At 36.2% G+C, this 27,207-nt stretch overlaps 2 protein-coding genes across 3 annotated transcripts; both read right to left on the reverse strand.

Moving 5' to 3' along the window:
- Positions 1-20,522: 20,522 nt before the first annotated feature.
- On the reverse strand, positions 20,523-23,086 carry LOC105398052 (glucose dehydrogenase [FAD, quinone]-like). 2 transcript variants are annotated; one of them, XM_038112303.2, is made up of 3 exons: positions 22,828-23,086; positions 22,518-22,648; positions 20,523-22,245 (listed from the first exon to the last, which is right to left on the reverse strand). In XM_038112303.2, exons 1-3 carry the CDS (start codon positions 23,003-23,005, stop codon positions 20,686-20,688), a joined length of 1,869 nt encoding a protein of 622 aa, XP_037968231.2. In that variant the 5' UTR covers positions 23,006-23,086; the 3' UTR covers positions 20,523-20,685. The 2 variants fall into 2 exon arrangements, with proteins under 2 accessions (XP_037968231.2, XP_037968233.2); XM_038112305.2 differs by having other exon boundaries at positions 20,770-20,912.
- A 1,423-nt stretch (positions 23,087-24,509) lies between these two features.
- Positions 24,510-26,966, reverse strand: LOC105398053 (glucose dehydrogenase [FAD, quinone]-like). Its single transcript, XM_011570106.3, has 3 exons — positions 26,713-26,966; positions 26,413-26,543; positions 24,510-26,247 (listed from the first exon to the last, which is right to left on the reverse strand). Exons 1-3 carry the CDS (start codon positions 26,888-26,890, stop codon positions 24,688-24,690), a joined length of 1,869 nt encoding a protein of 622 aa, XP_011568408.3. The 5' UTR covers positions 26,891-26,966; the 3' UTR covers positions 24,510-24,687.
- Between the last annotated feature and the right edge of the window lie 241 nt (positions 26,967-27,207).

Genomic DNA, 27,207 nt, shown 5'->3' on the forward strand with positions numbered 1-27,207 from the left:
CTTCTCTTAAAATGTTAAAAGCTTTCTTATGCCATCTCAAAATTAGTATGAAAATAAAATCTCTAGATAGGTATCATTGTCAAATTCAAATTATGTTTTCTTTTTATGTTAATGACATTTCTACACGCGCCATCAGCGAGTTACTATAGTAGGTAATATTATGAACAAATTATGTAAGTATGCGACATTTCTGTCACGATAAAACGACTCCCTAAATTAGGTTTATTGATAAAATGATGACTAAACTATAAATAGAAAATCGAAGCAAAATTGACACATTCATTCACTATGAGCTAAACAAACTTTTTAACTCTGTATAGCTCTTGTTAATAATTTTCCACCATTTATGGTGTCGCTTTAATTTCATCATCTTTTCCACTGTAAAAAGTTGAAGCTAATAGTATTGTTCATCATCTTTCACGCTATTGAGTATCCTTTAAGCACATTTGACTCTAATCCTTTGACTCCGATTCCTACATATCCGTTCAGGGGGTTCTGTTGATTCTACCATAGAAGTATTGCTTGATTTTTGCGTATCAAGTCTAGTATTCCTTAGTTCTGCGCCATGGGTATTATGAAATAATAAGGCGGTGGAAGCTCCGTGCAGCGTGCGTGCGCAGGTAGCGACCATAGACCATAGGCGGTCGCGACCAATGTGGTACTCGTATATTTATTTACTTATATCAACTATATAAAAATAAGTCGGGTTTCCTTGCTGATGCTAGAATGGCTGAACTGAATTCGCTAATTTTGGTCTTGAAATATTTTTGGAAGTCCAAGGAAGGTTTAAAAGGTAAGAAGGGTAGGGCAGGGTAGTGAAGTGAAGTTCACGGGCAACAGCTAGTTTATATATACTTTTACAATTTACAAAGAGTAGATGTACAAACCGGTGGACTTAATGCTAAAAGCATTTCCTACATGTCTATCTACAATTAATGCAAACCTCATCATCATGGTATCATGCAAGCGATTATGGCTGCTGCTAGGACCAAGTCTTCGATACGTTTTCCGAGGATTTTTGTGAATGAAATTAAATCTTTATTATAAATAGCTGTTTTGTAAGCTTTGCCTTATAAGATTTACCATACTCCGAATTGAGACATAATGTGGTATAATATAAGGGATATTGTAAAATTTAAGATATTATAGATCAACATCATTCGATCACCATCCACGTACGGCTGCTGGACATGGGCCTCTAGAAACTCTAATATTTATAGTTTAACTATTAAAATTATATAATTTAAAACAATTTTAAACTTAAAGCTAATGCTTACTACTTAATTGCAATTTTATTGTCTTCATACATGCATGTCTTTGTTTTAATGACTAATGTCTCGCACAACTTATAATGTTTATACATGTCGTATTATTTTTTACTTATTTACTGTGAAGTTATCTTTTAAAGTTAGTAAGAATTGATCTTTATTACCTATTTATTTTCAAAATTTCCCACGTCTACTCATAACAGAAATGTGAGTAGATAAATATATTTCTGGCCTTGTGATTCATATTTAGTAGTAGTAATTTTAGCTTAACTAAATCTGGCATATTGTTGGTTAAGTTTAACATTTCAATGACAACATTACCAACTATTTTGTGAGTGGGTCATATTTTACGTATGATTTCAATACAGTAACTAGTAGGTAATTAAAATATTCTGTCAAATTCACCTTCACTGTATTTTTCCAACGGCCATTCTAAACATTTATTTTAATCTTAGGCCCGAAGTCTGCTAACTTTTATACATGACAATGGAGTGGCAATTGCATTTAAATACGAAGAAATATGGAATATTATTTGAGTAAATATGGAAAGCTATAGATCGCATTCAGTGGCGTGCTTTGGGAGATGCCTACGTCCAGCAGTGGACTGCTATAGGCTGATGAAGAATAAAAATATTTTGAGGGAGCCAATTTTAAGCCAATCCTTCAACAGTTTTTACTCACACCACACACAAGATCCCATGTCCGATCATCCAAGTGGTATTGACAATAATAATGTGATATTTTACGTACAAAGGCACGGAAGACTGAGACTTATAGTTACGTATTTGAATATTAACTGTAATTACGTCTGTGATGAATTAATTAAGAATCCTTCTAACTTTTATATTGGCATATGAACATTATTAATAGAACGGGAGCGATGTGCTAAAATATGTATCAAAAGTGTGGCCATTATGGTGGCCGTGTATGGTGTGGGCAGGGTGATATTTACTACGTACTTGTCCTCATTAATCCTTCTCTTGAGTATATGCCAGCGGTACCGACAGCAAGAAAAGATACCTACTGTTTATTTGTTTTTTATGTGACTTAACTTAACACTCATAAACTTCTTGTTATTATTACCTATACTCAATACCTATCCAAGCTAATTTTATTGGTAGTTAAGCTTTGCCGCAAAGATTAATTTTGCTCTCGGTCTATTATTTAAATTATAGACTTTTAAATTCTTATTAGTCATTTGCTAACAGCACAGCCTAGCCGGTACATTATTATTTAAACTAGATTTTAATTCAGGGTATCCACGTGTATCTCGCTAAGTAGGTGAAGATGTCGTCATTAGAAATTTTAGTGTTTAAACTTTGTTAGCTCAAGTTAAGTAACTATTTATAAATATTGTTTCTTTTAAGTGATGCGAATATTATTGGTGATTTCAGAATGCGTTATCTAAGCATCGGCGTCGTCTTAATTTATTACTTTTCATTCTCATGTTTTTGTCTGTTTAAAAGTCTGAAAAGCAAATATATTGCCTCCTGATGTAGACAGACATTATAAATCACAGGAAAGTTATTTGGTCGCGTGCTCTCTTAATATTTAAATGAGCAAAGCGGCAAATTTTACTTTAATCATGCATATTCGAGCCTTCCTAAATAGCAGTTTGGTCTTAGACAATTATTTCAAACTTTATTGTTTTCTTGAACTGTTTAATTTGAAGACCTTGCCGGGGGGTGGCACTGGCCGATGGCCTCCACTGCTGTGATCACGAGACCTAAAAATACCCACGTATTATTTCTAACTAGATATCAGCAATTCTGCACTGAGTTCAGATCATCTGGTAGAGGTCATCTAGTTTCCTGACCTACATTAACTAACTTTAACATATCCTTTTCATTAAAACTAACGTTTTTGCGTTGGACGTGAAGGTGAACTCATTCATAAAAATATTTTCAGTCATGTCAGGTAGAGATTTCTATTAAATTAGGTACCCATTAATTAAGTAATTTCTTTAAGAATAACGTGGATAGCCACGCTATGAAACACCCTATAATAAGCGGGGTGAATTACTGCACTCACTTTAGGCCGGGAGATGTGTCCAATCTTGTATTGTATATCAGTATTCTTAAAAATATTCAATACTAATATTGCTTACAAAATATCATTTTGGAGTCGAAGGGGTCCGCCTACTAAATAGTTCTAACAAGTAGCTATACTAAAATTAATCAATTAGCTAAACTTTATGCATTTAACATTACCTACATTTATCTTGAAATTTATTAACTTGAACGTAGACTTTAGTTAGACCTGAGTGTATTTCACATGAATGTGGTTTATTTAACATTCTAAACCAATAGATTGATTGATACAATATACTAGTATTGGACCACTTCCCTCGTTAAAAAGTTACCGTTTGCTTTAAATTCATTTCGAAAACAATAATAAGATCGTTTTTACGAGTATGTATTGTTTTCCGTCTATCCGTCCGTCTGTCTGTCAAACTGTCAACAACCTTTATCTTAAGAATACGTGCAAATATCTACTTGAAAACCAAACAAATTTAGCTATAGTTACTATTTAACTTTAAAAATAATGTTTGCGATAGGATAGGAATTTTTATTTTTATCAGTAGAGGTAAATTAATTTATTATTTAAATTATCGCCTTCATAAAATTGGAATTAATAACACACAATAATTGTTCTAAGTATCTACTAAAGAATTATTATTATAAGCCACTAAGCGCGCAACCTAAGCTAAGATCATTTCTCGAGCATAATAACGGAACAGATGACCCGTGAGCCGTGAGTGCTAATGCTCAGTGCTACGCTTATTGCCTACGGAATGCCTAGACTAAGGTCTTTCACGCTCGCCTAGGCTTCACCGGCCACTTCTATTATGCTTTGCTTATTACAGGCATGCCTATAATAGTTATGGTGGCTAGTTATCGGTCGGACAGCTTATTATGGTACATCATCAGCTTATAGTCCACTGTAGAACATGGCCTTGCCATGCCCATAAAGCTCCAAAATTAGGAGAATAAAGTTAATTCATTATAAAATTACATATTTTTTATCAAAAGAGATATACATATTAGAATAAGACACTGAATACTAAGATAATAAAACAGATGAAATAAAAAATACATGAAAATGTCCAAGAGTTACAAATATCTGGTTTCAGATTTTCCCAATATTTGTGGTATTTGACAGTACTACTTTTAAATTTACTTACAGGAAAAATACCATGTAATATTTTTAAATGATTGTATAATAATATGTACTGGAAGTTTTGACCCAATCATCGCCCTAAGCCTTTAAGTAACTCTCAAGGGCACTAGTAAAGTTACGCATGTGAAAGCCAACCCACACGTTTTGTTAAACAGAACTTAGCTCTCATTAAAATAAATATTGTGCCTAATATTATAGTTATTTATTAAAATATTTGAACGGATTTCCGCTTACAACAAGGTTGTTTCTTAGGAGTACATGTATACATATGGCATGTGGTACAGTCAAAGAGAAATATAACAATTTCACAAGAAGACATTGCAACTAAAATTACGACGGAGTCTAGAAATAGTAACTTACTTAATTACTAGATTATCTCAATCTAGATCACGTCGCAAAAATTATGGACGCTAAAATTATTTTGTTGTCTTAGCGCAGTTTTTTACTTAGTTTTAGACGTATCGTTATCGTTATAGTCATTAGTGTAATAGCCGCGCTATATTAGCTTTTCTAATTGACTGTATTTGCAATAGTCTGATCATTTTGTCAATCTATCATGGCGACAAGCAAAAAAATGAACGATTGCCAAAGCACAATTAATTAACATTTACTTTAACAACAGGTGCTGCTTTTATCTTTGATCTTTGTTAAATATCCGGCGTAATTAATCTCTTAATATGTGCTAATTATTTATAATTTGTGAAACAATCATCACACCTTTTTAGAGTTAGAGACACTCAGTAATTTGTGTACAGAATTGAAATAATCCTCCTGGCCGAATTTTGACCGGCCCGCCAATTTCATTGATGTCAGCCATCTGCGACGGACTAGATGTGCTTATGTTGATGCACAGTGTACAAAAGAGTGACTCTCTATTCCATCACTCTCATAAAAACCTAATAGGAAATTTTGGGATTCAAAATGTACCTATTGAATTTGACACTATTACTTTGTAAATGTTACTTCCTTTTGACTTCGCGATACCCCCTCTGGACTGACTGCTTTACAGGCCAATCGGACAGCATCGATCATTCAAATTGACGGATATAACTTTTTATGTCACAGGTAACCAAACTTTGAATCACAAAAACTTATGAAAAATACAAATTGATGACCTACCTAAGCATCTCAATTGAAATAAACATATTTCACATGGGAGCATTGATTTAGAATAATTAATATATTAAATGCTTATTTATGTAGTTATTTAATAATTTAATTATGGTAAGTGCGATCAGTCTAGATATTTTTAAGTATCCCAATTACCGGATGCCTAAAATGAAGTGCGAAATTTGAATGTTAAGACATATCCTTTTTAGAATTAGATTAATTTATTTTTGTTTTAATATTAAATCATTCCAACTTTTAGGCATATAACATAAATTTTAATAGCTGTTGCCCGTTAACTTATCTTTACCTTCAAGGGTTTTCCCATGTAATTCCCTTAATGTGAGAATATGTTTATTATACATAAAACAACTCTAATCCTTTTGATTTGGATAAAACTCAACCAAGATTCTGTAAACGTATTTTATGAATAAACTGCAAATCCATTGAGTAGTTATGGTGGTATATTATAAATAAATATGAAAGGCTACATTTGATCATTCAAATCAACGTAGCAAGAAAAGTTATGGAAAAATACCTTCTATCTAGCGACCTTTTTATGAATCGTTCATTCATAGCTGACCGCTACTGTCAAATAAGTTTAGATAGTACCTATATTTCAAAATAATTTTATCTTATTGGGTTACCTTTTTTAATTGAGAAATAATAAATACAGTGGCAATGACTCGAGAATAATCGACGTAGGTTCATATATTACAACAAATAAGTAATGAACTTCAAAACCACTTGCGCGGAGGTCATTCATGTCTTTTCAAGAACCTTCATTATCCGATGAACAGGTTTATTCGGTACTTGCTTTGCTCCAGTTTTGATATGTGATGACGTAACGCCTTGATAAGTACTATCGGGGAAATTCATGCGGTCATATTTTAAAACGATATCCCATGCGTAACTCTTTGTACGAGAGTGTGTTTTTATGTTGGAAGGCCTCAAGCGGTTCGCTGGCCGATTCGCCGATAGTACGTGCGTACGTAACGCGACGTAGGTACGTAGGTCTCTGTTGTGAGCCTTTTACTTCGTCACCAGAAGGTTGCTGTCCTTTTTTGGGCAAATTAGTAATTACGTTGAGAGGAACCTGCACTCTTGTTGGTCCAGTACTAGTACAAGTATGCCATTGGCACATTGTATTTTTTATTATTATTGAATGCTGGAATGGCTGAAATGTTGTTCAGAAGGGTAACCTAAGTTTTATCTGGGTTTGCCTATTTCTTGCTTAGTTTTCTTGCCATCATAAGTTTATAATATTCATTGTAGCCGTACCCTTACATATTATAATGAACCTTAATGATTTTATTTTATGGAAAGTGCAGCAGCATTTGAATAATTACTTCCCATTAGAATTTCAATACAAATTAATAATTTAGATTATCCTATATCTACTATGATTACTTAAAATTACCAGATATATCTGACGACACTGAAAAAGGTAATGCTACGTAGGCAGTCAAGCACGCGGGCGGCCACATAACGTAACAAATGAAGTGACAGTGAAATAAAAGTAGATTCCCTTGATACCAGTTTTGAAAAGTATGGACCTATCTTAAATTCTTGTTTCTGATAATTTCACGAGGATTCTTGAAATTGCAAAACCAACGACCGTACAACACGCACGAACGCAAATATGAGTAAATACGTTGTGAACGGAAATCAGAAAATATTGATACTTTCGAGACATGTCAAGGTTAGAAAGCTCTACGGATGTGTTTCCTTATTACGAAATTAAACCATAAACTATTGAATTTTAGAAATTAACTAGCTGATCCGCCGTGAGCTTTGCTTCACCTTAGGATATTTCCTTCGCGTGATGGAAGTTCTTTCGTAGGGATGAGGATTTTTAAATATAGTTGTTTTAATTTATTCAGTATTTAAGGTACTTCCCCTTGATTTAGCATCGCCTGAGATATTGAAATATCTCTGAGCATCGCAGAGGTCGCATTGAAATTAAAATGGGGCGCTTTGCTGTTTCGTATCCGGACGATCGATGCATGGTGCATAAATTAGTACATAAACTTATTTACAACATAGCAGAAAATATATTGTATTATAGAGCCGCGGAATTGCAGATCTATATGATTGTGCTCTGACCTTTTGACGACCAATTTGGACTACGTAAGTCGGTTAAACACATAGAATTAATTACACATATGAATAATTAATACGTAACACACCTAAATAGTATGGGTAGTTACTAGCTAGAAGTCGTAAAGAACTTGACTTAATTTCATTATAATTTTTGAATAGGTTGCCTTTCCACTCGAGCTCCACGAATTAAAATAGTTTCACTTATTATTAGTCTATATTCTAAGGGCAAAAGCCACTTAGGGATATCGTTGAATTACATATATTATTTCTATTATACCAAATTCATAGTTTTTGTTTTGTACTTTTTTTTAAATTATTATTAATTTGAATGATATCTTTGTCATTGCATGACCTAACACCTAAGTCTAACCTGCGTGAAGTTAGCAGCCTAAAGTTAGCAGCCTTTGAATAGCCGACCAAATTAAGATGGTCACTTCAGTCATTGCATACTTTATCAATTAAAACACGTAAAAAGCCCCAAAAACATTGGAATAGCAATGATAGGTATTCATATAAACACTATAATATGTTCTAAAATAAATAAATACAAAAAAATACGACGTTTACTTACTGACGCCCTTGTTGGTTAATGGATATTTTGTATGGGGGCACCAAGATGCCATAGACCTGCCAGTATCTCACCTGGTTTATTATGTGTGTTGACTCATTATAAAACACTGACAGAAGTTTCATCAACACATCAACATACAAAATGTTAATCTTGGGCTGCTAACTTTTATTTTCTGATTTTCCCCTTGAATATTCACCAAAAGTAATTTAATCTGAAATTGCTGAAAACCGTTTCTAGGTATAAATAATACATTTCATATGAACTATCATTTGCAGCTGAATTCCTTCAGGATCCACCTGCAAACTTGAATGTTCGTGAAATATTGTGAATTTTTACCCAAAATCTGTCAGAAAGTGGCTCCTGGACACCTGCTATACCGTTTCAATGTTGATGAAACTTCTGTCAGTGTTATATAATGAGTCAACACACATAATAAACCAGGTGAGATGCTGGCAGGTCTATGGCATCTTGGTGCCCCCATACAAAATGTTAATCTTGGGCTGCTAACTTTTATTTTCTGATTTTCCCCTTGAATATTCACCAAAAGTAATTTAATCTGAAATTGCTGAAAATCGTTTCTAGGTATAAATAATACCTTTCATATGAACTATCATTTGCAGCTGAATTCCTTCAGGTTCCACCTGCAAACTTGAATGTTCGTGAAATATTGTGAATTTTTACCCAAAATCTGTCAGAAAGTGGCTCCTGGACACCTGCTATACCGTTTCAATGTTGATGAAACTTCTGTCAGTGTTTTATAATGAGTCAACACACATAATAAACCAGGTGAGATGCTGGCAGGTCTATGGCATCTTGGTGCCCCCATACAAAATATCCATTAACCAACAAGGGCGTCAGTAAGTAAACGTCGTATTTTTTAGTATTTATTTATTTTAGAACATATTATAGTGTTTATATGAATACCTAGCATTGTTATTCCAATGTTTTGGGGCATTTTACATGTTTTAATTGATAAAGTATGCAATGACTGGAGTGACCATCTTAATTTGGTCGGCTATTCAAAGGCTGCTAACTTTAGGCTGCTAACTTCACACACCTCTAAGTCTAGACCATAAATATGTATAATTGCGGAATGTTTTTCCTTGCCTTCCTAAATATCCTCAGTTTTACACTGAGGTTTCACCACCAATCTGCGGCTGTTAAACTTGCATACTCACAAAAATTAGAAAAAGGTTACCTTATCTATCTATATATACCATGGAATATAGATACCAAGCACTGAATATTTTTTTCTTAATATATATATATATGTATATACATAGACTAAATTATTAGTCTATGATATATAATAAAGAATAATAATAATTTAAGAATATTTTTCATTAATAAACAATGTGTTAATGACTACTTTATGACGCTCATCTTTTGTCATCAGTCATAAAGAGGTTTGGTTTGGCAGTTGAGGCAATGGGACATTTTCATAGGTATACTGGTACGCCGAGTTACTTTTTATCACGTGATCCTATATGTATTTAACCCGAGTTATTACATAAATAAGGCCAAGTCTCGTGACCGATTTTCGTGCGAGCGTCCTTGTGTTTAATTGTGGGCGGAATTGTGAATGTGTGAATAATTTACTATTTTGTTTATGCTTCTATTAGACTTTGCTTTCCGGTTAGTTAGTCTACCATGAATTGATCAACTTTAATATTGCAATAAAAAATTCCATAAGCACTGCACACGAATCATTGCAGTACGTTGTACCAAATTTTTGGGGTGCTTAATTGGTTGGTTGTACCCTTGAACCGTCATGCATTGGAACTTGCTTGGGGAATAGTGGGTGCAGTTTGCAATTTGGTCTCAGTAGTGCGTAGTCGCCAGTATGAAGTACGACTAGTAGTACCTAGGTGGGTAGTGTTAGCTGATATCCGATTTCACCATTAAAAAGGTTTACTCTAGTACAAGTGAGCCACAAAGTTACTATTACTTCTATGCCTGGAGCTAAATCTGATTCATAATGCATAAGCTTTTGAAGTCGTATGTCAATGGAATGTCGTTATACAGGAATAGATCAAGATCAGTCGAATTTGACATGCCAATTGAAAGGCCTATTGGTTTAAAATATACTGCGGCTGCCCATGATTTGTCACCTTTGTTTTATATAAAGTGAATAGAGGTTTTACCAAACTTTCACACCATATACAATACAACTCAGACTTATGTATGCCCCATACTTTATGATTAAACTTTATGGAAAACTTACATAATTATATAAATCTACACAATTTACAGCCTAAAAGAAACTTTGCGCTATTCCAGAGACTATCTAATCAAAGTAAGAGTTAAAGTAATCAAGAAAGGCATTCAACATTAATTAGTGAGACATGAATGAGTAAATATTAGTCTTAAGATATACTAAATTCTGTAAACAAGGACAGTTGAAGGCTCAGATTTATTTAACGCACCAGACAGATAAAGTACCTGGGTGGGTAAGTATTGGGCTAATACATTTGGATCACAGATTAACCTGTTTTGAGGTAGGTATGTAAATAAGAGCGGATAGGATTACAAATTAAATGGAAATTCTACGGGTGCAGCATAGAAAACCATTCGTTATAAAAGCGTAATGATGACAAATTACGTACATATTTTGATAAAACATCAGTTGTCGCGTAAAAATTTAGATGGATGGAAGAAAATGCTGCACGCATACTTGACTTGTGCTCCGTATTTGACTGTGTACTTTTTACTCTTTTTGCGTACAGCTGTTTTAAATAAACTATAACGTTTGAATAAACATGAAACTGGTTTTAATTACCTGCTGTAATCAGCCGATAACAGCGTGATAATAGCCACCCAAATAAGGCGAAGTACCTCTGTGCTTTATTATGAGTATCAATCGCGGTGTGTGCAATATGGAATGCACTAGTAATCTCATTAATAGCTTCTGCCGCTATCACAGACCACGCCTTAAGGCGCGGGCGTGCGCGCGTGCTATGTACAGTCAGCAAAAGAGATATGTATCCACAGCACAAACACTTAAATTTTAGTTAAAAGTGTGTACAGCATCAGCATTTTGGGGTGCATGATAAGAGCATCCTCGAGTGACGTATCACCTGTTCCTTATTTACAATCGGCCTACACTTAGCAGTCAGTGACTGTCGCCATTACTTACACTACGCTTACAAATCCTGGCCTATGGTCATCGACACACTGAGAAGGTCACATATTTTTAAGGTCCAGCAGAGCAGCATTTGTCTAAGTTCAGATTTTGGTGTCAACTGATGCTATCAGAAATACCAACAAACATGAGCTGACATGCAAAAGGGACTAATATCCAGTACATCAGAACGCTGAACTGCCAGTCTCCTCGTGGTAGACTTCACTATACTTAATATCCTGAAACTTACCTGAGAACGCTTAGAGTACCTTCATACATGCCACCACAAAACTTTCTTTACAGAGCGCAGCGCCACACCACAGCACTTTCTTCTTGATCCGTCCAATTTTTCGTCTGTGTCCCTGCAATCTTCTATCAGATGTCACAAATAGGTAGTCTTCTGCCGTTCAACATAGTACAATAGTAGTAGAGGTAGTAGTTTGTACTGTCAGTCATATTACAAAGATAAAAGCTTCTTTAGACTATTGCTATTATGATAATAGCGTAGCGCAAGGGAAGTTCAAATATTTTTATTAACATAATAATATTTAGCCGACTGTACTACGCGAAGTACCTTCAAGTTGCATAAAATTCATTAGGTCGATGACCCAGCGTATGCATATTGGTACCTAGGTATTATACGTATTTTATCTTAGTATTAACGGGTTGTCATCAGATAATATGGTTTAGGTTATGTATTAAAACATTTGATTATTCATAAAAATATGAAATACAACTACTTAAAAAGAAAATTCAGTTTTAACGAAACAACGTTTTATTACAAATATTAAAAAGATAAACGATTGATTGATTCAAAATTCATAGCAGGTAGCAACGCAAGTATGGTGCCAATGATCTTAGTATTTTTTATTCTCTTAAGCAATAAACCATAAGACTCGAATATACAAAAAAGCCTGTAATTTGAAAATATTACTGTTATCTTTATGGTTTGTGTACTTAATTAAATTAGGCAAAACGAGGTTTATATGTATAAACTTAAAATGTATATTCTACGTCAGATTCTTTGTTGGTACAATTACATTTTGTTATTTATACGAGATCGTTTAAAAGTCGCCTTGGAAAAATCTGTAAGTATACCTAATACACCCTTTAATTAGGGTATGTGAGTAAAAAATACGCCCCAGTAGGTACTACCAAACATGCAAATATATCCAACTACAAAGGATGTTGCTATCGAATCCTCTCTGCATGCCACAAGAACATTACAATATAATAATATCCTGAGGCTTATTGTCTAATTTTACAGCGATCGCTATCGCTTTGACTAAATTCGGGAGTAGTCTAAATTTTTAATTGCGTTTTTTCTTAAATATACTGCACAAAATGTTCGTCATATGGCATTGATTGATGAATTACGAGGGCGTTAAATCTAGATACTAGATTCGAAAAGTTAATTTAATTTCCGTCACAAACGACAGAAAGATATTTATCCTCTAGATTCTAAATGACTGGCACTTGCCTAAATATTAACATTATAATATTAATGTTACAGAGTGTAAGCATGATAGGAATCACAATTTCTGTCATCACCTTTCTTTCTAACTCACCTAAGATAACATTTATTCCGAAATGGTGAAACAGGAGCGCAAAGTGTTAGTGATAGAAGGTAAACTACACAATTAGCCCCCAGATCATTATTGTAATTACAAGAGATATGTGTCCGATTCCTCAGTCTTTATAATGTGTATGAACATGCGATTTCATTGAATAGGCGTGTACCTAGGTAGGTATAACAAAATAAATCACCAACTTATGATACGTGCTAACAGAGTAAAATAATTAAGATGATTATACATACATCATCATCATCAGGTCCTGGGATCCCTAATCAGGGACATAGGGCTCGAAGTGTAGATTTCCACTTTGACCGGTCCTGTGCCACGCCTTCGACTTCGTGCCAGCTCATGCCGTGGGCGGCTGCCTCCTGCACGACAGTGCGACGCCACGTGGTTTTTGGCCGTCCCCTCTTTCGCTTGCCAGATGCAGCCCACTTTGTCAGGGCGATTTTGGGTGGATGGTCTTCGGATCTCCGCAGCGTATGGCCAATCCAGCTCCACTTCTTAAGCCGGATTTCCGAGTCAATTCTCCTCTGGTTGGTCAGTCTCCATAACTCCGTATTCGAGATGGTTCGCGGCCAGAATACCTTTAGTATCTGTCTAAGGCATTTGTTGACAAACACTTGTAGCCTTCTTGTTAGGTCATCTCTTACGAACCACGTTTCGCAACCATATAAGAGTACTGACTTGACGTTTGACTCGAAAATCCGAACTTTAGTGCGGCGAGCGATGACGGAGGAGTCCCAGACGGGCTTGAGCTGCGCAAAGGCTGCCCGGGCCTTGTTGATGCGGGCGTCGATGTCGGCCTCGGTTCCGCCGTGTGGGTCCACGACGCTGCCGAGGTACGTGAATTTGTTCACTCTCTCCACGGCCTCCCCGTTTACATGCACGGCGCAATCATCCGACGTGTTGAGCCGCATCTCTTTAGTTTTGGAGCAGTTTATGCGTAGTCCATCCTTTTCTGCTTCTCTGGCGAGGTCGTCAATTTTGGACTGCAGGTGTTGGCGTTTAGTCGATAGCAGACAAAGATCGTCTGCAAAGTCGATGTCCTCTAATTGCTGTTCCTGTGTCCATGGCAGACCTCTCTGCGATTCGCATGTGGCTCTACGCATTACGTCGTCTAGAACCGTTATAAAGAGGAGGGGTGATAGTAAACAGCCTTGTTTGACGCCCGCGGTGACAGGTATAGGTTCAGTGAGCTCGCCACAGTGCAGAACTCTGCATGAGGAACCTGTGTATAGGCATCGTATCATGGATATGATTTTCTCCGGGATACCTTTCCTCTTTAAGATTTTCCAGATGCTAGACCACTTCACTCTGTCGAACGCTTTTTCAAAGTCTACGAAGAGAGTAAACACTTCGCACTGCATTTCGCTGCACTGTTCCAGAACTGTACGTAACAGGTTTATTTGGTCAGTACACGATCGACCTGCCCTGAAACCAGCTTGCTCCTTGCGCAGTCCTTCGTCAATAGGAGCCGCCATACGGTGCAATAGCACCTTGCACAGTATTTTTAGGCATGTCGGCAACAGGTTTATGCCTCTCCAGTTTCCACAGTTAGTCAGGTCCCCTTTCTTGGGCAGTTTTATAATCAGGCCTTCTTTCCAACTTTCTGGCACCTCTTCTTTCTCCCAGATCTTTTGGAAGAGCGAAAACAGGACATCAGCAGACACATCAGCATTCGCTTTAAAAGCTTCTACTGGAATTCCGTCATTGCCTGGTGCTTTGCCATTCTTCAGTGATTGTATCGCTCTTGCTATTTCAATCTTCGTAGGTGGCCTTGTGTCAATGTTGAGTAGTGCCTGAGATTCCTCTGCCTCGCTTTCAACAGATGAGCCTGGAGCTTTGAAGACTTCGGAGAAGTGCTCGTACCATCTGGATAGCTGGTCCTTAACTGTGACTAGGAGATGTCCGTCTCTGCCTCTAATGGGTTTTGTGACTATAGGTCTACTGCATAACTGTTTCGCGGCTCTATACAGTTCTTTCATGTTCCCTGTTGACGCAGCGCCTTGTGCTCTTCGTGATATGCCATCGGCCCAGGAGCGCTTGTCTTTCTTCAGACTGCGTTTGATATCTCTTTCACACAGGAAATATTCGTATGCCAGGGACTCTTTCACATGATAGTCAGTTTCGGCATTTAGACTAGCCTTGATGGACTTTCTTACAGCTATCTTGTTCCAAGTCTCCCTTGACATCCACTCTTTTTTGGAATGTTCCCTGTAGCCCATCAATTCCTGGCAGCAATTCTGAAGTGTGTCCTTGACGTGTTCCCAGTGAGTTTCTAGCGTGGAGTCCTCCACATTGAGCTGATGGTACCTGTTGTGTAATTCGACACTGAATGATCTCCTGTTATCGGCATCCTGTAGCTTTGTGATGTCATAGGGTTTCGAGGGGGCTTTTGCTCTTGTTTGGACCCTTGCTATTTTGAGGTGGATTTTCGCGACTACTAGGTGATGATCACTGTTGACATCTGCTCCTCTTTTGTTCCTTACGTCTTGTAGTGAGTGCCTCCACTTTCGACTGATCATGACATGGTCAACTTGGTTCTCTGTTTTGCGGTCCGGAGAGACCCTGAGGTCTGACCTTGTGGCAGTTTTTATGTGGGAATATAGACCCACCAATGACGAGGTCGTTCTGACAGCAGAAATCAATCAGCATGTTTCCATTTTCAGTTCTTTGGCCAATGGCATGTTTGCCTAGCCAAGATTCTATACCTTGGTTATCGCTCCCGAGTTGCGCGTTGTAGTCACCAATACATATCACTATGTCTTGTTTCTTGACAGAACGTAATGTTGCTGTAAGCTGGTTGTAGAATGCTTCCTTCTTCTCCAAGTCCGCCTGATTAGTTGGTGCATAGCACTGGATGACGCTGATTTTTCTTATTCTTGAGTCAAACCTTGCAGTGATGATGCGATCGGATACAGGTTTCCAATCCAGGAGGCTTTGTTTGGCTCTTTTGCTCAGTAGGAAGGCTACTCCTGCTTCGTGCTTGTGGTCATTCCCGGAGTACAGCAGTGTCAGATCTCCCACTCGGTCCTCCCCAAACTCCTTTTTTCTCGCTTCCGATATACCCAATATGTCTAGCCCATATTTGTCCATGTATTGTGCAACTTGGTTAACTCGTCTGTCTTCACGCATGGTTCGCACGTTCCAAAAGCCTATCAATGTCCGTGTTTTCGCGCCAAAGGTCGTTTTTCTTTGATCGGTCTGTTTTGCTATACTTCGAGTTTCTGTAATAGTTTTTGTTTCAGGCATACAGGTTATTAGCCCATAGTACCCTAGTCTGATCGTAGGGCTGCTACCAAAACGTTCAGACACGCCGGTTTAGTCTCAGAGTACCTTCTCCTATCAATCCTTTCTAGGGATATTTAGTCCCTAAGGCTGTTGAGAGCCTCTTCTAGCCGAAGCTAGGTGTATGGTTATCCCGCCATCGCTCGGGCGCCAGAGCCTCGTCAGTTGTCTAGCAGGGAGCACCACGGCTGTGCAGCGTGAGCTACAGAGCCGCCGCCGGCTATTCGTACGAACCACCGGCGCGTGCAGGTGAGGGTGACTGTAGGGTCGGCTAGATGTTGTTACCGTTCTCCCCTTACTCCCCTTACCGTTCTCCCCTTACTCCCCTTACCGTTCTCCCCTTACTCCCCATTATTATACATACATACATCTCAAAATTAAACTATGCATGTTTTACCTTTTTCGAATATTCTTATTATATATATAATATATAATAAATATTCTTATAACTGAGTACTGACATAAGTTTTGTCAGTAAATAACACTCGTAGATAACCGTTATAATTTTTATGCGATCATTGACGACGATAAAATAATTATTGGCCATTTGCATTAAATTGAATTTGCCAGAATCTCAGCTCTCAGATTGGTTTCGGTTACCTTTAACTAGATGAATACCACCTTCTCCTATGTTTTCTTCTATAGAGCAATATGAACATTACAGCAATTACAGCTATAGGTAATAATATTATGAGCCGGAAATGCACATTAGTGGTTGGGCAGAGCCGACGCTACTGCTGTTGGGGCAAATTGCTCGGTCAACGGCAATCTGACGGCTTCAATTGAAATGTAATCGACACTTTTTCACTAGGAAGTTCCTCTTTCTAATAAGGGATACGATGGCCGTGAATGATTGCGAGCTTCTAAATAAAGCACTTACGGTAAGGTAGATTGAAAATAATTGGTACATACAATTTGAATTAGGTAATGAACTCATCTGAGTATGTGTGTAGATGTTAGTACTAAGTTGTAGACATAGCCATAGAACGGATTCGGATGGTTGATGGACTAAAAATATAGTATGTATTTTACCTATAAGTAATAAATATATGTATCTACTTAAAAAATAAAACAGGAAACAGGAAGTTCCAAAGGCCTATCACCCACGAAGGTTTATTAAAACATTGGTCCAAACCGCACCTGTTGCGGAGGCATTTCTAATATTAGTCCTCATTAAACCTGTCGTCTGCTTTCTAATCAACGAATATTTCGTATGTTTTATAGCGAGCTGATTTAATCCGCGATTAGCGATCGACATCGGGGATACAAGAAAAACTAAACGAATGAAATACTTCTGTCCGATTACTTCAAATTAAACCAGAGCTATTATAAAGAATCCCCCCAATTAAGAATTAGTACTTGGCTCTGCAGTGTATTATTAACTGGGTTTAAACAAGGTTTAAACAAATAGGTCCGCTATCATGTGAACACACATCTGCAATTAAAATGATGGGGCTTATCAGCTAACCATAAAAACTGTATTTTGATTGTTATAAACGACGCTCTGCGGACTGACGCTCGGTTTACTTTTGTTTGATGTTCAGGAATTATTAATTTAGTACCGATTTTATGTGACTAACTGATCAGCCGTCCAATTAGAGTGGTCGTAAATCAAAGAATCATCGTCATTAAAATGACAATGATTTCATTATCCCTTGATGTGCCCTTTTTATTGGCATGTTTAGATACCTATACCCATAGACTATTCCATATCTATCTTTAATATAGCACGGTAGAGTCGAGGTTTGAATGGTTTTAATTTGAAATTTTGTAAAGGTATGTTTATTTGTTATTTTTCTTCGGAAAACTTTTCAACTAATTATTAAGTAACGTGACAAACTAACAAACAATTTTTAAGTAAGTACTTAAAAAAAACGTTTTTCTTGAAACGCCCGTTTTACTGGTAATAGCAAGCACACACTGGTGATTTATTTCTATACTTATTTTTTGATTCAGCATTATGTCCGTTAAGATTACTGAACTGATCCAGATAGGTACACTGAACGTGGACATGAGGCGGAATGAGGAAGTAGGAGGAATAGAAATAGAAAGAAAGACACATTCATTATATTTTTTCAAATAAAGCATTTAATTACTATGAGGTATAAATAATATTATGTAAGTAACGTAAAGTTTAAAATTTAAGTTTGGAAATATCTCTATTCTCTAAATCAGATCGTTTTCACAGAATCAGTTTATACAATACCACAACCTTTTTGATTTTACAATTTATACCTAAGTTTTTTTTTATGAACTCGTACATATTTCATTTACGGGGTAAAGACTACATAAACTAAGATTAGGTAGTTAAGTACTCTTTAAATGAAAAGAAAAAGCATCAACAGAATATAACTACCATGGTACCTACCATAGCTGCTTACAGAACAAAGTTAAGTTCTTTATCTAGTTGTTCATCGAATGATAATGAAATATCTAGAATAAGTACTTATATTGTATGACAATTTATGTAAGTACTTATTCTAGATATTTCATTAGTAGGTCTGCGTACTTACATACAATGTAAGTATTAGATATTAATATTATTAATCATAATGTTGCTAGCATACACTATGTACTTAACTATCTAAAGAGTATCCTCTAAATTGCAGGCTAAATAGGATAGGAAATTGCAGAAATCACAACCTAGTTACTAAACTGTCTTACATTATCAGAGCTACAATTAGGAAGGTAACAATGTGTTGAGCTTGGGCACAATTATGCAATTAAGTAGTTAGTTTTCTTACATATTAATGCATTTTGTACCTACCTACTTATTTAGTAATCATGGTTTCTACGGTATGACAATATTTAATATGAATGCCATTCATATTCATATTAAATACAGGGTGTTGAAAAAAGGGTATACTAAGCCGAAACCTACATGTGCACCATGGTATATCTAAGCCCGTAACCCGTAACTAAAATCAGAATTTCAAAATTCGCAAAGAAAAAAGACAATTTCCATAGTAAAATGTCACGTGACCAACAAAGTTTCGGGAACTATATTTCTTGCCAGCAAAGTTTATTTTTGTCATCAACTTGTATCAGCAAATTAATAGATCAACCGCAACAATATATTTTTGTCCTCAAATAAATAAAAAGTTGCCTCTGGTATGAATCAGCAAATAATATCAATACAAAAATCTAAAATAATAGATGGATTGGCAAAAAATTTGAGTTCATTACATAAATAAAAACTTTGTATGCAGAATATTATTTTTGCTCCTCAAATAATAACTGCGCCCGCAGAATAGTAGATTTGCCAGCAAATATATTGACTCTAGGTCGCATGTTGCGATTTCTTTTTAATTCATATTTTATCAGCATTGCAGTAGTTACATTATGATTGGTCCAGTTATTAAAACATTATAATTCGTTAGCAATTTAATACATGAGTTTACAAATTAGCGGAGACGGTGCTATGGAGAGAGCTATGCTTGGAGTTTCTCTGATGGATCGTATCAGAAATGAGATTATCCGTCAGAGGACCAAGGTTACCGACATACTTAGCTGTCAAAATATGCAAGCTGAAGAGGCAGTGGGCTGGTCATATCTGAAGAAGAACCGATAACCGTTGGGGTAGACGAGTTCTCGAGTCGAGACCACGAACAGGCAAACGGAGCGTGGGACGCCCTCCTGCCCGCTGGACTGACGATCTTAGGCGGATAGCCGATAGTGGTTGGATGAGGAAGGCAGAGGACCGAATGTTGTGGCACTCCTTGGGAGCGGATCTATCTCCACCAGTGGATGATTATTGGCTGATGATGATGATGATGAAAAGAGGAAGTTTAAGTTTTAATTACAATAAGATTGCTTTTGATTAGAAGAAGATTAAGGTTTAAGTTATAATTAGAAGAAGGTTGTTTATGTTGTTTTTAATTAAGAATATTGATGATTTAAACTTAATTTTTTGTTTCATTTAAATATTAAACATAACATCGAGTTATGTGGACATACCTATTAAAATATATACATAAATGTTAACTTGCCACTTGATCATAAATCCCGGCAATTTTAAGTGATTAATTGTTGAATTGATTTAAAATTGTTTGGGGGCAAAAATTTGCTGGCAAATCTACTATTTTGCCTTCAAACCTATTATTTAGCAAATTCAAAACGGATTTAATTGGCGATCGTTTAAATGACACCCCAAAGTTTCTACCATGCTGCTCATACCGGTTTCGGCTTAGTATACCCTATTTGCAACACCCTGTATATTTTCTGATTTGTTGTATTTCCAACATATGTATGTAGAAGATCCCATGCAATCAGCTCTTACCTAGATTATATTGTATTCAAACAGCTTTTATTTTTTCTGTCTATATTTACACAAACAGCACATTGCTAGTTTCAGTAGTATAGCTGTGGGTTTTCTGTTCATAATTATCAAAATATGATAAATAACAAATCCTTATCTAATTCTCAAATTTTAGTAATCTAGCCTTCCTAGATTAACTTGCCTAGAAATCATCTCCAATCGTCCTTTATCATATCCGATGCTTTTTCAGCAATCATGATGGTTGCAGCGTTAGTGTTAGCCCGTACTATTGTGGGCATGACACTCGCATCCACTACTCTCAACTTCCTGATACCTTGAACTTTCAGTTGAGGATCAACTACAGCGGTCGCGTCATCTTCTGATCCCATTTTAACAGTTCCTACTGGATGACTACACGATGTGGTGATGTGTTGAGCTATACATTGATAATATTTCTTACTTTTAAATTGGTAATTCATACAGCCTTTTAAACTTAGATTAATTACGGTCGCATTTAAATCTTTCAATGAAGGTGTCTCTGCAATTTTTTCAGCCAGTTTCATCGCATTAATCATAGTTACTATATCTCGATTGTCGTGGTAGTAGTTTGCATGAATGCGGACTTTATCTTTAGGATTATTACTTCTTAAAAGGATTTCACCCCTAGATTCTGGTTTTAGCAATACACTCATTATTGTAAGTAGAGGATTTTTTTGTAAATTATGTACAATATTTATTATTTCATCATTGAATTCGTACATTTGGTAGGTATCCAAATTTTTATGAAAATTAGGAGGTGTCATAATATTCATAAATTGAATATTTGGAACAATATTTGTAATATTAAAAACATCAACAAATGACATGACGTCGTTTGGTGCCCCACCAGCAAATGGACCTCTTTGTGTGATAATATATTCCGCTAACAGAGAACCAAATTTAGCTTCATCAAAAGCTTCGGCATCCTTATTTTGATCTAGCCTTATGAACATGTGGCTAACTACATGGTCTTGCAGATTTTGCCCCACTGGCAAGTCTGCCAGAACTGGAATACCATATTTGTCAAGGTGATTCTTAGGTCCAATTCCTGAAAGCATGAGTAGCTGTGGTGAGTTGATTGTACCACCAGATATAATCACTTCTTTCGTGGCTAATATTTCAGATATCGTCCCATACTGATCAATCTGCACGCCATTAGCTATATGGTCATTAATAAGAATTTTGGTAACTAGGGTATTTTTCAATACAAAAAGGTTTTTTCTATCCTTTATTGGTGCCAGAAAACTACGGGCAGTGCTCATACGGCGACCATTTTTTACTGTAGCTAGAGTCTTGAGGACACCAACGTTGTATTTGCCATAAATATCATCAATTATTGGTATACCCATTTGTTTGTAGGCATCAACAATAACATTACTAAAAGGATTCTCATTAAATTTTTCAACGTTCAGATATCCTTGAATGCCATGATAAATTTCTTTTTCCTCTCGTGATATGTTATCATCCGTCAACCCTTCACTTTTTATAAAATATGGGAGTACATTGTCAAAGCCCCATCCTTTACTACCAAGAGTTTCCCACTCATCAAAATCAGCTTTATGGCCACGCACATAGAACATGCCATTTATGCTACTGCTTCCACCTAACCCTTTACCTCTGGGCCAATATGACTGGTTATTTGTGCATGCAAGACAAGAGTGTTTTTCTGGTTCGGTTCTATATTTCCAATCGTTTCGAGAGTGGAAATTCTCAAAAAACATACCAACTATCTGAAAATATATGAGATTTATCAAGTTGTCGATATAGTTTATGAATATAAAATAGATTCTGCTAAACAACGTCGTCATCATTATCATCAGTTTACATGACGTCTAGCTGTGTATAACTTTTAGATGTTTATGTTTTTTTAAACTTGTACAATATCTCCTCGTTAATAAAGGAAGTAAGAACATTCAATAAAAAAAGAAGATCATATAAAAAAATTATATTGCTTAAATTTAAAAAATCTCTTTTATAAATAATAGAGCTATCAAGTTCTTACCTCAGATTCAAGGGATGGATTCCCTCCAGCCTCTATGAGGAGTACATTCCACTCAGGATTTTCTGTCAGTCTGTTTGCAACTACTGAGCCTGCCGAGCCAGCTCCCACGATTATGAAGTCAAATTCTGGTACTAAAAAGTTTCAATAAGACAAGCTTATCGTATGTAAATCTAATATGCTATGCCTAATCTTGAGTTTTGGTGGACATACATGAAGAGAAGGAATAAAATATGAGGATAACTTAGTACTTTTTTCTAATTTTGCAAAAAACCTTCCGATTTACCTAATGATTTTAAAAGTGTAAGCTTACCTTTTAAAACATCTTCAGTTCGATCTCTAGGCCATTGATCTGGTGAGGTGATAGCACATTGTGTCGCCACCAGAGCGTTGACTACAGACATGAATATACACCGGTTATATCCAATAGGTCCTTCTGATAATGCTGATATTGTGTCGTTGCAAACATGACTGGCCGTAAAATTGACCATTTTTAATGCTCTTCCTGAATATTTTATGAATTTTAGTAAGATTACCAACCTAATATAAACTAATCAAAATGCTACATAACCTGTTTCTTGTTTGAAACCTAGGCACAAATGATGAATGATTGCGTTACATGGTGTGTGTATATACCATCTTAATTCTTATTAGGTAATTACACGCTTTAAGTCTAATTCAAACCTGAGCAATATTGTTGTTTGGCTGAGTCAGTATGACATTATCGCTTTTTAACTCAGTACCGCTACCGCTAACGAGCGCGACAAGGATATCGCTAACATATCAACAGAGCTGCTTTACATGACAACAATCCACAACTAGTCTTGCCACACTGTCTTTAGTAGTTTTAATTTAACTTTAAGAATTGTCAAGACAAACCCATTCCATTTTGTTGCAGCAAAAGTGCTTGTTTCATATACCTACTTAATAAATATTAAATAAATCCATAATCGGAACAACAGGTTAGCTATGACAGTAACGGATGGACATTATTTTGTGCGCTGAATTATGCATAAAAGTTTAACTCCGTTTAATGAAGTGTTGCTGCCAACACAGGAATAAGCTCACAATTAATGTGTTGGTGCTTATGAGGGGAACATTACCAGGCCATTTCTCATACAAGCCACCTACTGCTTTGTTACGGGTTTCGTGAGACCCGTAATTACTGCGTTAAAATACAAATTATTCATAAATATTTACCACCTTATGGATATACCTAATGTAATTATGTTCCTCGCCTCATAAAGAAAAAACTTTCAAACGCGTAGTGATTTATAGAAATTCTTTATACTTTAGCATGTCCGGGACAAATGACAGGGCGGGACAAGATTTGTCACTGTGGTGAAAGGATAGCCAGATAGACATTCAGATTAGAGTTAGTTTAGGACTGCCAGAAAGGACTTTAGACCTTAAAGGGATATGCACAAAATCCATTCGAGTTAAAATCATCAAATTAATAAAATTTAATAGAATAATAAATAACCCATCATCATCGTTTTCCTGACTCAAATAAGAAGTAGTTCAAGACTGCAAAATCTTTCACGCCACTTGTCAGAATACATCTTGTGTGTCACGGATAAGCAAATAAAGTACTCCAAACCATAGACAATATGTAGAGCAGCAGCTTCTTCAAGCGTTTCCATGCCATAAAGATTGAATAAAAAGCAGCATTTAACAGCGTCAGTGTTCTTGTTTGTTAACGCTAATCACGTCGAGAAGGCAGAGTTTTGGTGTCGCCCAGTATTGATGGTGTGGTTATTTTAAGATCGGATCGCATTCTCAGTAGACAGCATCAGTCCTGTTTAGGAAACTGGGTGAGAAATGGCGACGGTTGTGGCGCGTGCCGTGTCGTGCGCCGTACACTTGCCACAAGGACATATTCAAATGGCTGGAGAATGGGTGGGTGGAGTTTTATAAGTGATCCAGCTGAAGGAAAGATTAAATTCTTGATTCAATCTTTGTTCTTAAAGAATTTTGAAAAAAAAAACGCTGTTGTATATTTATAATTTTATTTGTGTCACTAATTTGACATGCTAAGTAAAAAACATTGTATAAAACCTTCCATTTAAAAGTTATGTTATTCTTTGTTTTGTACTTTCCAGGTAAAACTTTATGTAAGCTATGACTAATTCATTTACCTTAATTTAATTAACCCTCGTTAGAAGCTTAAAAGTCATGACCAGTCGTGTTTTATCATGTCTGACGCTTTTTCTGCTATCATAATGGTTGCAGCATTTGTGTTGCCTCGTATTATTGTTGGCATGACACTAGCATCCACTACTCTTAGATTATTAATCCCATGCACTTTTAGTTCTGGACTAACAACTGCAGTCAAATCACGTTTAGGACCCATTTTAGCTGTTCCTACAGGATGATAAAGTGTTGTAGACATGTGTTGAGCAATACATTTAAAATAACTTCGGCTTTTAAATGTAAAATTCTTGCAATTAACCAAAGGCAAATATTCTAGCGATGCATTAAAATACCTAAGTGCGGAAGTGTCGGCTAACTTTGACGCTAATTCAATTGCATTGATCGTTGTCTCCATATCATTTTGACTATCATAGTAATTAGCGTAAATTAGAACTTTATCTTGTGGGTTTGTGGTTTTTAAAAGAATTTCTCCCCTGGATTCAGGTTTCAGTAAAACACCTAGAATACCAATATAAGCATTCTCGTCAAATAATCTGTGTAATATGTTTAAGGAGCTATCATCGAATTCGTGTAGGCCATACAAATCCATAGAATGATGTAAACGTGGCAGTATCAATAAATTATGGTATTGAATGTTTGGTACTGTACTCGTTATATTGAAAACGTTAGCAAAGGATATCACTTCAGTGGGACCAATATTCGTAAAAGGGCCAGTTTGATGAGCTAAATATTCCGTCACAAAGGAATTGAATTCAGTTTTTTGTAAAGGTTTGATTTCAGTGTTTAGTTTTATAAAAGTGTGACTGGTAACATGATCCTGCAGATTTCTTCCTACTGGCAGGTCAACTAAAACTGGAATACCCATTTCTTTAAGGTGGGTACTAGGACCAATACCAGAGAGCATGAGTAACTGGGGTGTATTGACTGCGCCGCCAGAAATAATTACTTCTTTTTTTGCCCATATTTCAAATATTTTTCCCGACTGATCTATTTGCACCCCAATAGCTGTATTATCTTTAAACAATATTTTTGTCGCTAACGTGTTCTTGATTACATAAAGGTTTTTCCTGCTTTTGATTGTAGATAGAAAACAACGAGCGGTACTCATCCGACGGCCGTCATGAACTGTGGCCAAAGTCTTGAATACCCCAACGCTATCTTTCCCGTTAATATCATCAATTGTTGGCATATCAACCTCATTGTATGCATTGATAATGATGTCACTGAGTTGAGATTGGCCCTTATGTTTGCCTACTTTGAGAAGACCATTTAGCCCATGATATGAGTTTTTTTCGTCGTCGTTCATAGTATCATCTGTTAATCTTTCACTTTTTATGAAGTAAGGTAGTATTTGATCATATCCCCATCCTTTGTTTCCAAGGCTTTCCCACTCATCAAAGTCTGCTCTATGCCCTCGTACGTAGAACATGCCGTTGATGCTGCTACTTCCACCGAGGGTTTTTCCTCTGGGCCAGTAACACTGATGGTTTTTCGAACTTAAGCATGCGTTTTTTTCAGGTTCGGTTCGGTAGCCCCAATCATTTCGTGAGTGAAAGTTCTCGAAAAACAAACCAACCAACTGAAATAAGAAAAAAGTAAATAAAACAATACTTAAATTCAATGATAAAGGTTTTAGCTAGCTTTATCCGTTAATATTACTTCAGTGTCTGAAGATGTGGTAACTACAGTCATAATTATAAAGCCTTGTAAATGAACTAAATAAATTGCATGATAAAACCTCTACCTCAGATTCCACGGATGGGTTACCACCAGCTTCAATCAAAAGTACATTCCAGTCAGGATTTTCTGTGAGTCTGTTAGCAACTACCGAGCCGGCTGAACCGGCGCCAACGATTATGAAGTCGAATTCTGAAACTAAATCAAACATTATCAGTTACTATTATAATCTATATTAATGTACAATAGTCTATGGAACGTAAATAAGGCTTTTAATTTATCACTTAAATAGAAAATTTACATTAGCAAACCTATTTAAAATTATAATTAGCATTTGTACGAGTATACTGTAACTGTAACAAGATACCTTTCAATGCATCTTCAGTCCTATCGCTTGGCCACTGAGAAGGATTTGCGATAGCGCATTGCGTGGCCAACAAAGTACTGACTGCAGACGCAAACAGAGATCCACTAGAAGGGCCCATTGGGCCTTCAGCTAAAGCCTCTATAGTACCATTGCAAGCCGAATCTACCAACGAACTCATGTTAGAAAAATATTTGTTTCTTTAAACTAAAGACACATCTTTTTTCGCTGAAACTAAGAAAGGTAATGACGACGAGCAGTGTTGGTAAATGGTTTAAACATGTTATTATTTTACAATTTCACAAAAACATACCTGTCATTTAATTAACAAGTATGGTAATTGATAGGTGTTATAGTCGTTAGTTCCAGTGTCACGTTACGAGTATAGGGGCTTCTCAAGGTCTGTGATTCTGAAGATGGACGCGGCCTCATGGTCTTTATTGTACCGAAATAGTATTTATTTTGTCTTTCCATGACATTTGAAGTATGCTGAGTTTG

Source organism: Plutella xylostella, chromosome 13, assembly GCF_932276165.1.
Source record: "Plutella xylostella chromosome 13, ilPluXylo3.1, whole genome shotgun sequence".
In the NCBI taxonomy this organism is placed as follows: domain Eukaryota; kingdom Metazoa; phylum Arthropoda; class Insecta; order Lepidoptera; family Plutellidae; genus Plutella; species Plutella xylostella.